Source organism: Mytilus edulis, chromosome 1, assembly GCF_963676685.1.
Source record: "Mytilus edulis chromosome 1, xbMytEdul2.2, whole genome shotgun sequence".
Classification (NCBI taxonomy): Eukaryota; Metazoa; Mollusca; class Bivalvia; order Mytilida; family Mytilidae; genus Mytilus; species Mytilus edulis.
Window position 1 is genome coordinate 92678441 of NC_092344.1, and position 12001 is coordinate 92690441.

The 12001-nt window shown below is 31.3% G+C and overlaps 2 protein-coding genes across 2 annotated transcripts; both read right to left on the reverse strand.

Moving 5' to 3' along the window:
- On the reverse strand, positions 1-3049 carry LOC139490430 (toll-like receptor 5). Its single transcript, XM_071277249.1, has 2 exons — positions 2859-3049; positions 1-1712 (listed from the first exon to the last, which is right to left on the reverse strand). The coding sequence occupies exon 2, from the start codon at positions 1090-1092 to the stop codon at positions 1-3; it is 1092 nt and encodes a 363-aa protein (XP_071133350.1). The 5' UTR covers positions 1093-1712; positions 2859-3049.
- A 4351-nt stretch (positions 3050-7400) lies between these two features.
- On the reverse strand, positions 7401-11188 carry LOC139520114 (universal stress protein YxiE-like). The gene is made up of 4 exons (XM_071312572.1): positions 11020-11188; positions 9084-9164; positions 8299-8405; positions 7401-7896 (listed from the first exon to the last, which is right to left on the reverse strand). Exons 1-4 carry the CDS (start codon positions 11090-11092, stop codon positions 7618-7620), a joined length of 540 nt encoding a protein of 179 aa, XP_071168673.1. The 5' UTR covers positions 11093-11188; the 3' UTR covers positions 7401-7617.
- Positions 11189-12001: the final 813 nt, after the last annotated feature.

Here is a 12001-nt window from a genome sequence, read left to right on the forward strand (position 1 = left end):
TTATTTATATCCATGCTGTTTTTCTAGAAATGGTAAAAAAATTTCATACAACCAGGTCTTATCTGGTTCGCTATAAATTACAAATCCATCAAATAGAAGTGGTTGTGTAGTCTTTTTTCTTACTTTCCAAGAATTTCGTGATCTTGAAATATGAATCAAATATCGAATGCGATATCTGGACTTATATGCAATAATTGCAAAAGCACATTCAAATAAAACCGTAATTAGAATTGTATAAACTATAGTTTCCAAATGTTGCTTGCATTCACAATCGCCGACCGACTTGCCAGCCATGCTTCTCGGACTTGTACAGATATATGCTTCTGGATAATGTTTGATCGTCACATTATTAAATGACAATTCTTCGAAAAATGAGAGAATTTCACATGAACAGTAATAGGCATTGTTTGAGATATCTAAAGATTTTAAACTTAAAATTGCGGACGGGACGGATAATTTACCAGATATAAAAATTCTATTGTTACTAAAGTCAATTTCTTCGAGATATTTTAAATATCCAAAGCGACTCCAACTCAAATAGGTTATTTCTACAAACTGTAATGACAACTTTGTCAAATTTGACAACGATTTAAACACCTTTTTAGATGCCATTGGGCTAAACGGAAGATTGGAATACGACAGGTCAAGACTTTTTAGATGATGAAGTCCTTCAAACATTCCTAGATCTGTGGGAAACATTCCAAACGATAAATTCTGCAACATCAGATGTTCGATAGAGGCCGTTAAAAGTTTTGAATGTGAATGAGGTTTAGTAATTTGGTAATATCTGAAAATACTAGACATCTTCAGAGTATTTAATTTATAAAAAGTTTGGAGATCAATCTCATGAAATGAATTCTTTGTAATAACTAATTCCCGTAATTCGTCCGTACATCTCAATGCAGTTGACGGCATTTTCATTACTCTGTTACTGAAAACAGATAACACTCTTAAACTTGGGACAGCTGTTTTGAATTTACCATGCCAATAATTAGTTAAATTGTCGTAATCCAGACTAAAATTTGGAAAAGACACTAAGTTGTTGGAGTCTGCGTGTATAATTTCGATCTTCGTATGACATTTGAATGTCATATTCGTCAATTTATTCCCGGTTATATTTCAAATTTTCAAAGATTGAAAATTCCTCCAATCGCAACTATCGATGTCCTCTAGATTATTGTAGGCTAAAGAAAGTGTTTCGATTTCGTTTGTATCAAGATAACGAAACAGTTCATTTATGTTGGTTTCTGTAATGTTCATATGATTTAAAATCAATGAACCATTCGCTATAAATTGCAAAGTACTGAAGGCAATTTCTATATTTACTGGAATTACATTACAACTTAGATCCAGAAAAGTAAGAGAGGTAAATTCTCTAAATGTATGCTTCGAGATGTACTGTATATCATTCCCAGCCAGACTAAGATGTGATGTCATACTCCTGGTCATATTTCGAAAAGTAATTTCAGTCACTTGATTTAGGTTATTGTTCGTGTATATCAGCATTTCGATATTATTCGGAACCTTTGGAATAAAATCAAGTGTGTCACCATGATTTGAACAATTCATCTGATTATGATTGCAGGAGCATATATTTTTTTGATTTTCCGAATAACAAGTCGTAAAATTGGTGGCTATCACATCTGATATCAAAAGCAAACAACAACACCAAAATATGATCATTTTTACAATCAGTCGATGTCTGGCTAAAACTGAAAACGTAAAATAAGAAAATATTTAGAAAAGCCTGTTTAGAGCACCTATACAGCAATAAATAATAAAGTTTTTAGACGTGCAATTATATTTCCTTTTAAATAGTGCTTTCACTGTTGATATTTTGCTACAAGGACCATAATAATGGTCTCCTGTTAATAGATAGAGAATTGACTGCACGTAATCAACTAATAGTGGCGGTTTCAATTCTTTGTATTCTATGAATCTGCTTTCACCATTAAAGATATGCAATTCTTTGTGTTTGGGCATTTAGCTTCACAATGTCAATTCGTAATGGTACGTTTTAGAGTGTCGTTCTTTGTCTCAATATTATCTAGTATAATTATTGGTGCATGCATTGTTTCAGTTATGGTAGATACATATAAAACAAGAGATAGGCAATTATGCGAAATCTAAATATATTCATTCAAAAGAGAAATTCACCTGAAAGTATTTAAATAATACTTACAATACCCTATCAACAATTCATTTTGTTTACAATATAATATAACATCACAGTTGTTTATCAAAAACCAAAATGAAATATCAACCATAGCAACACTACCTACCGTCCATTTGATTTGTAATATATGTATAGAAGTGTTTTACTTCCTTGGTAGTATAATATTTGTTTTTAAGGTAAATTTCTTATCAAAATATGAAGAAAAAAATGAAGTATAAAAGAAAGTTACAAGTAATAAGTCTGTACATGTGAAACTAGATTGAAAAATAATGATAATGATGATGTATGGTATGTCAAATGTCCAACGGAATTTCAAATGCATATGCAGCGTGAGAACATGTAATATGAGTATGTTTTTACACGCAAAGTCCTATTGTTTAGTACAACTTCACCAAATAACATACAACATGAAGACATTTCTCTCTATCCGGACACAATTTTTTTTATTCCGATTCTTTAATCTTACTCCTAACGACTCAGTGCTTAGTGGACCAGCAAATACCAATATTAGAGCGACTCCCATCGCTCGGGTGGTGCATGCCATCACGAGACCAATATAGCGCTAACGTGAAATTGAATTATAGAACCGATTGATATTTCAAAAGAATATATTTCTATTGAATTGGTTTGCCAGTCTCTTATACTATATTCAATAATTGATGTAAATTATGTTATGCCTTACCTAAAATGAGATACTGGTAATCTTATAAATACTTCGGACTTGCCCTAATAACTATATCGATACAAATACTGTTGACACGTCGTTAAATATTTTTAAAAGTTAAAGTTATTTATTCTTCGAAATCCAACCAAACAAACCTGAGTATCCTAAACTAATCTGCATAAAAGTAGAATGACTATATCGTTACAAATACTTCCCGTAGGTATGTATGTTAACTTCCTGATTATATACAGAATTTAAATCAATTTTCAAAATAGATCAGTAAAAGTAAGCTTATGACTGACCTGGACAAAAGAGCTGGTTTCACCTGTTAACACGTCGTTAAATATTTTTTTAAAGTTAAAGTTATTTATTTCTCGAAATCCAACCAAACAAATATCAGTATCCTAAACTAATCTGCATAAAAGAAGAATGATGAACACAGCACCTCTCCCCAAAAAAATATTATGAAAATTAAGAAAAGACTACATTAAGCTATAAATAAATACTATAGTTTTTATTGTCACTACAGAGATAAATGATCAAAGAATTCGTATAAGATTTGTTAAGATATATACTATATATAAGATATAAGATATAAATATATGTTGTTCTCGTAAACAAAATGTTCGTAAACGAAATGTAGTTGACGAACCAAAAACAACACTCAACCAATATATGATGTTCCGCTGTTTCGTCATGAAAAAATAAACAAAATGTTATGGCGACTTTCGCCAAATAATACGTGTTTTTGTTATCTTTAAAATAAACTAATTTAAAGAAAGAGATTTGATTATTTTATTAATTTTTCCGTTAAAGAACTTCTAGTATTGCATCATTCGGATCCGTATCTTGTTCTTCGTTCTCCACCCTAGCACTGAACTAGCCCCTCTTGTGAAAGTTTCTAAACGATTCAGAAAGGTTCAGAAAAAAACCAACCAGCTCTTCTATTAGTTAGTTCGCCTACCAAAAGCAACAATTTCTAATTTAAAATATAAATTTAAATGCGCATCGTACTAATTTAAACATGTGTTAGGTGTATTCTTGTTTGTATCAATCTGATGAGTTCAGCCTTTTGAACTGATTAATATAATTTGTTATTATGTTGTACTGTTACACCACTGTCCTAAGTTAGGGGAGGTTTGGCGCCTTCAAACGGCACATTTTGTATGTGTCTGTTTAAAGTTAGGAGCCTGTAATTCAGTGGTAGTCCTTTGTTGCTACAGTAGTCCGGGCATTGGAAACGAATGAACGACCCAGGATTATTAGGACCTATAGTATAATATTTGCTAAATTGAGGAAACACATGGCAAAACATGGTCAGAAGATTCTCGGTTTCCAATTTCGTCTTACTATGTACTTACAACAATACAATGAATAAATTATGACTAAATATATACAAAAAAAGCATAACCGAAGTTGTGTCATGTCAGGATTTGCCACAAATGAAGGAACAGTTTAGTTTAAAAACAAAGATAAAGTTTTTTAGTTATGAGTGCATAGAGTGTTATTGACATGATTGAGGAACTCATTTATGATACTACCAATCTATTTCCTGTATGTCTTTTATGTTATTGACAACGTATAAGTGCAAATTCCTCATTATAATATGTAAAAAATAAACACGTCAACAGAAACAAAATATAGAATTATATACGTTTTACCACAGATGCTAGTTTGTGAAATTAAATAAAAGAGAGACGAAAGATATCACAGAGACAGTCAAACCCATAGATCGAAAAATAAACTGTATCAAGATGTAACTCTCACGAAATAGTTCACTAATAATGTTCTTAAGATATCATTTCAATTTGTCGATGAACTGAGACCTTATTTTCTCAAAGGGTTTACTTTTGACGATCTTCATGTTCGTGTTGACAAATTGGACTTACGGTGTGTATACTGAATTTTGCTCTGTCAAATATTAGATTTTATGTAACATCAGTTGACAGCTAAAGGTTCTGAGCTCCCACTAATGTTATAATTTTACCAATAAGTTTGTCATCAATATTAAGTAGATTTATAACTTTGATTTTTATATGGCATCAGCTTTTAGTTTATCAAGTCAATAAAAGTTAATAAAATCTCAATCTGAAATTAGTTCTATCAAAAATTTTGATTTTTCAATCCTGTATACCACCATTCCCCATGTGAAATTGAAAATCGTCTTTAAGAAATAATCCACAATAATTTTAAACATACAAACGGTAGCATACGCTATAAATTTATTAAAAATAAGTGATCAGTATGCTGAAGCATTTAATTGACAACCTATTTGTTGAATTTAAAGGTAGACTTTTTCAACAAACTGTCGGCAGTACCATGGGAACGACTTGTGCTCTTTTCCTTGCCGAACTCTTCTTATTTTTGTATGAATCGGAGTTCCTTCAGACATGTCAAAAACAAGACAAAAGAAGGCAAGCAATTTAATTTCACATTCAGATATATTGATGATGTTCTTTCCATTAACAATATAACATTTTCTGATTGGGTTCCATTGATATATTCCCTAGAAGTAAACTTGAATTAAAGAATCAACAGACACAGCTTCCTCTGCCTTTTTTTTTAGGACGTATACCTCGAATTTGACATACACAGTCGTCTCTGTATCAGAATCCATGACAAACTAGACGATTTCAATTTCGAAATTATCCATTTCCCACCACGTCATTGTGTTCTTTGATGATTTTCATATTCTTGTCTTCATTTTTATAATGTGCTTTGTCTACATGCCTTTTTATGTTTTTATTATACATGTGACGTAGCTCTGTACTTATACATCCTGTTATTGTGCTATTGTAGATTTTTTTTGGTAATTTTGTCTTTCATTATTAGCTAATGTGCTTAGTCTATATGAAGTTTTGGGTTTCTTGTATATATATGACGTGGCTCTGTACTTAAACATCCCGTTATTGTGCTGTAGTAAATATGTGTATCATTGTCTTTAATTTTAGCCAATACGCTTTGTCTTTATGCCCTATGCGCTTCTTTGTTACACATCTGCTTGTTTTAAAGTGATTAAGATTTAAACACAATCATGACAATGTTGACTACTGTATCCCTATTTTGATATTTTTACCAATTATGTCTATTTTATTTGTTCACACATCGTTGTCAATATAATGGAATTTGGTGCGACTGTCATACAAGTGAGAGGTTTGTCTAGCTTTAAGGTTTAATCCATCATTTTATATATAAGAAAATGCCTGTACCAAGTCAGGAATATGACAGTTGTTGTTCATTCGACTGGTGTGTTTGGGCTTTTGATTTTGCCATTTGATTAGGGATTTTCCTTTTTGTATTTTCCTCTAAGTTTGGTATTTTTGTAAGTATATTTTTTAATTGTCTTTGAAACCAGTTTTGCCCACTTATTTTTTTAGTGTAATGTGTTTATTGGGGGGGGGGGGGGGGGGGGGTCATGCATGTTTAGTGAATGTCAAGTCTTAGCGTAGGACAACTTGTACAATTCTGTTTCAAATTTGACAATGTCTTGTTATTTGTTTTTACTGTTGAAATTAGTTGTTATGTTAAACTAGATAATTATTCACCTTGAGCGATGTATTATTGTTGACCATTCGAGATTCTTTTTTTGCGAACCCATCTTCAGCGTAATGTGTGATTTTGATATTACTACGCGGGCCTCAAGGGATTACAAATCGAAAATAAATGCCAAATATGTTAGTTTTTGTGTCTTTCAAAACACAAGCAATATACAGAATTAATTGCAGGATAAAGACAATAACTGTTTAGTGTCTTTAAATATCAGCTGTATTTTTACTCGGCTCGAAACAGGTGTAGTAGCTCGCTAAAAGCTCGCATACACCTTGTTTCCTAGCCTCGTACAAATACAGCTGATATTTAAAGACACTAAACAGTTATGGTCTATATCTTTCGCTGACAGACATGTCACACCCAATTGGAAAGCTAAAATCGTTTTTTTTTCTCGTAAAGATTAAATCAACCGAACTTATTGTAAATGCCAATTTCTATATGTAAGCCAAGTTATGAGACAGACTTACTGTATCCGTGGTATCTTTTATTTTAAGGTCGATGAGATAGATGAACCAGCATAGTCACCAAATTTTATTAAGTAATAGAGCGTCATCTTTACAGCGGACGTGAAGTTAAAGTATTACCGTATTGTTTTTTCATTCTTACTGAAAAGCGCATGAATAAAGTATGGCTCATGAAAATAAGGAAAAAAAATCGTCAAAGACTGGCATAGGAATATCGAAATAAACAAATCATGCACCTTCCGTTTTATAGTATTTTTTGTTTGAATCAGTGATTTTAAGTAAGTATGATTTATCCTTTCTTAAAACATGATTTGATTGTATCAACGTTGACCATTCTTTTTGTATGAAACACAAAATTCAAATTGTCTTCAAGAAATTGACAAGAATGAGGAATAATGGTGCAAAGAGAAGAAAGTTTTCATACTACTGCAATCTTTTATTTTTAGTACTTACACAGTACGTCTTGAGTAGGTTGTTTCACAGTAATTTCGAAGCACGAACTTGATTGCTTAAATAGACGTTAATAAATAGAAGGATAAATTAAAAATTGTAGAAAATGTTTTATTACAACTTGTTTGTCATAATGTATCTAAAATGAGGGTAGTACAATATCGGTCATTATTTTAGATAAAAACGTACTTACACATATTGCAAATGTACAATTATTAGGTAAACATGTTTAAAATGCATATTATATTGCTAACTATATATAATAATCACATAATTATGTACATGTGTGAACTCAACTATAAATAAAAATGCCATCAATGTCCATGCAACAAATTACTGACGTCAGAGGGCGAGTCTATATGAACATGGTGGGGGTGGTCTTGGTGATGGTGATGGTGGTCTTTGTGTCTGCAAACAATTACCGGAATGTCAGAATGGTGTACAATATAACTACTGATGCTTCCCATTATTGTTCGTCGTAATTTTCCATGGCCTCTAGATCCACAAATAATCACAGAAGCATGTTTTTCTTTCGCTGCATTAATAATGGCCTCTCCGGGTTTACCATAACACGAAAATACAGACCCATTTATCTGAAAAATTAAATTCATATATAACATATCTTTGTTGGTTTTTAAATTTACAAGGAAATAAGTGCCATTGATTTTTAGCTTTTACAAAACATTTTGTTATTCAAAATGAATCTTCATCTTAACTCGATCATCCTCATTTCATAGTCCTGAACATGAGTGAGATACTTGCCACTGAACGTTAAGCAACCAACAATCAATCGATTCTTATTTTCATCTATGAATTCAAGTATCCATGATTTGGGTATTGTTTTTCTTATTAGGGTTTATGTTTGTATTTAAACCAATGAAAAAAAAAAAAAGTTATCCCGAAGATGTATTCTTTTCTTATTTGAACTTGATTACTTGATTCACTTATATTTTAAAGAATTGAGACTGATGTTATTACAAGAACAGATAATTTACCCCAGCGTTTGTTAGCTTTAATTGAAGATGATCTTCCAATGCAGCATGTATATCCATATCCTGTTGAAGCTGTTTTCGTATTTCATCAGTACTGGAATTTCTACGCACTAAAATGGATAAACAAATAACATAATTAGTATCTCATTACTCAAATAGGGGTATTTCAAAAACTTTTACAAAAATTATATACATAATTATATATTCAAGAATTATAATTTTATACTTCATATCCTAACTAAATAACTTTCCTCCAATCATTCTATACAATAACTTTCGGAATACCACTTGAGTAAAATTGAGAATGGAAATGGGGAATGTGTCAAAGAGACAACAACCTGACCAAATGAAATACAACAGCAGAGGGTCACCAACAGGTCTTCAATGTAGCGAGAAATTCCCGCACCCGGAGGCGTCCTTCAGCCGGCGTGTATTTTTCAATGATCATATTGACAACCTTCGACATACGACTCACGTAGAAACCTTTCATACGCAAATTCAAATAACGAAATTTACGGAATTAATTATTCATTATATTTTAACTCTTAAAAATGAAATTAAATTGTACATTATTTCTAAAGTGATACTACAATCCCAGTTCACACGTTTTAAGTTATCGCATTTGCGATTTTGGAGCAAAGAAAAACAAATATTTTTAACAGTCGGCTTGTGCTTCTACTTCGACTGTTTTGTCCGTTCAGAAAGAAAACTTGATATGATTTTACAAACGAGCTATTGTTTCCCAATAGACATAGAGAAACATACCCCAATAGACATATCCTACTTACTATATGCAGTACAGCCATGGTTGTCAAGACAGGTAATAATTAGTACTTCATCGTTTTCTTTTGTTGCGTTCTGAGTATACCCTTTAAAAGATAAATATACATATAAGTAGTTCATACGTGTTTCTCGTTTCTCGTTTATATATAGATTAGACCGTTGGTTTTCCCGTTTCGATGGTTTTACACTAGTAATTTTCGGGGCCCTTTATATTAGCTTGCTGTTCGGTGTGAGCTAAGGCTGCATGTTGAAGGCCGTACCTTGACCTATAAGTGTTTCCTTTTATAAATTGTTACTTTGCTGGAGAGTTGTCTCATTGGCACTCATACCAAATCTTCCTATATCTATGATTATTATAGTAAAGATGTTTGATCAGCATGATCAGTTGCGTATGTTCTAGTTTGTGTTTATTTATCTTTCTGTTTACCATTTGGTGTACGTGTTTTGATGTAAACTCCCTAGGCTAGAATTCAAATAGAAATATATATATGACACTGTTATTATAACAGCACGAATTACAACTAATTAATTAATTTTAATGTTAAGATTTTTCTCTTATATTATATAATTTCAAACAATTGCCCACAAATTATTTGTGACTTTATACAGTATCCTGTGACTTTTTGTCCATTAACAGATGCTTACAAACTTTCCATTTACCAATGCTAAAAAATGCTACTTGTCATTTTAGCTATCATAGATTATTTTTATGTTTTACATTATTGCTAAACAGATAAAACTGAGTTTTAGCGAAGTTTGTTATACTTTTAACAAGGACGTATATTCGTTATACGTCCTTGCTTTTAAGTTTGAAAACATCTATTTTACCGCTTACATCACTGAGAAAAAAATTATCTGCAAAGAAAAAAAAATCTCAGCTAAAAAAATTCACAACGTTTAGAATATTTTTTATGGCGGATAAAAAAGTTCTCATTCTTAGATGAGTAAAATAATTCCTTCCGAGAATATTTTTTTACTCAGAAAAAAAAAAGTTTTATGGCGCCGGGCTTGGATGAAAGATGATCGATGATGCAGTGAGCAGTAAATAAAAGATTAACGTCAATGTTAAAATATCTAGTTTACACAACATTTGCCTCAAGACATATTATTTTTCAACAATTCTTTGTTTCTTTAATATCTTCATTTCAGTCTTGGTGATAATTGATGCCTTGGTTTTAAGATAAATGTATTAAAACAATTTAAACGTTCTTATGTACACTAAAATTCTTTGTTTTCAATTATTTGTGAATTAATGCCGTACTTTTGTTTTACTTATTAACGGTTGTTAAATGAACTTTTAGATATAATCTGTCGACCAGTTATAGTTGGTCTTCTCTTGTGCGAGATTTTCATTGCAAGTGGTCAATATTCTTTAGTTTTTTTAATCACATGTAAAATATACTATAGTATATTATTTAGATACAACTATAAGGGGTTGATGCACGATTGATTGTAACTTATTTACACCAAGATATTATACATGTCATGGGAAATGCAGAACTATAAACAAGCACTTTAGAATGTAGTATTTTAGCAAATTGACCTTCTGTTATGGAAAAGTACGAACAATGCTGAATATCGGACAATTACATCTAATGACGTCTTGTTGTAAATACCTATACATGTAATTGATTTCAGGTATTGGACCAGGGTTATTTATGATTATGTCCTAAATTTAATGACATGTAAACCGATGTGAAATAAAGACTTGGTGTAATTAAAATCAACCATGTCAGCATAAGTCTCAATTCCATATTGAATAAAAATGACGATCTTACTCCTACTTATAAAGAAGCTTATTATTAAATTTATACATCTGATTTGTTGTATCGCATACATATATGTGAGCTGTTATGTAAATAATAACAATACGTGATATCACAACACATGTAGATATAACTAAACTATAGATGCTTATATAATAGCATATGAATTACTTACAGTCAAATGCATAGTCTGAATATAAACTCCCGTCCATAGCTATTACAACCGTTCTTTTACCACTATCCGCCATTTCAAAGCCTATAACTGTTTGTTGTTCCCCAATACCTCGTGTCCGATCAATGATTAAATATCCTAGTGTACAATTGACCTACTTCACTGGTAAGTACTTATTAATGTAAACATAAAAACAAGTTGCTTTCTTTAAAAAAAAGAAAAGCAATACATGAACCTAAGACTGCTGACTGCTGGTTCACCAATACTTTGTTGCTGAATTTGTGTTTGCTTTTGAATTGAAATAATTGACTGTGTTTAGAATAAGTCAGTTGAAAGTGTATATTTACATCCACTCTTTGAATATTTTTACATTTTAAAGCTAGACTATTTTATTTAGTACTGTGGAATGTACATTAATTTTCCCAATGAATACCCTTTTGCAAATCCCAATTTCTCCTAACCGGATGACTTATGCAAATTGAACAAACCAATCGCAATATAAATTTATGCACTCAGTTTGCTTTATAATCTGGAATTCTGCATGCATTTATTTTATATAACATATCTTTATATTTTGTTTCCTGCATTGATCTTCATGTTTTCAACTCGATATAAAAGCTGTATGTACTCATGGTAGATTTAAATGTTTAGATAAATCTAAAGTCCATTTTCCATGTACAATGAAACCTGTGGCATGCAACTGATAGGGACATCCTATAAAGAAACTTTTTCGGTCTCAAATGTTAAGGATTTACCGATTTTACTTAAATCAATTCAAATATTCTACAGGGAAACTTGGTTTTGCCGAAGAATATCTTAATTCAGATATTTTATGAATACCTGTATATTGTACCCTCAAAATAACCAATTTATATAAAAAGGTATGTAGATATAAAAAGATACCAGAATTAAAAATAATGTTCACAAGACGCCAATATACAAAAAAAGCATCAGTGACACTCATATGAAAAAAGTGAAAATGCCA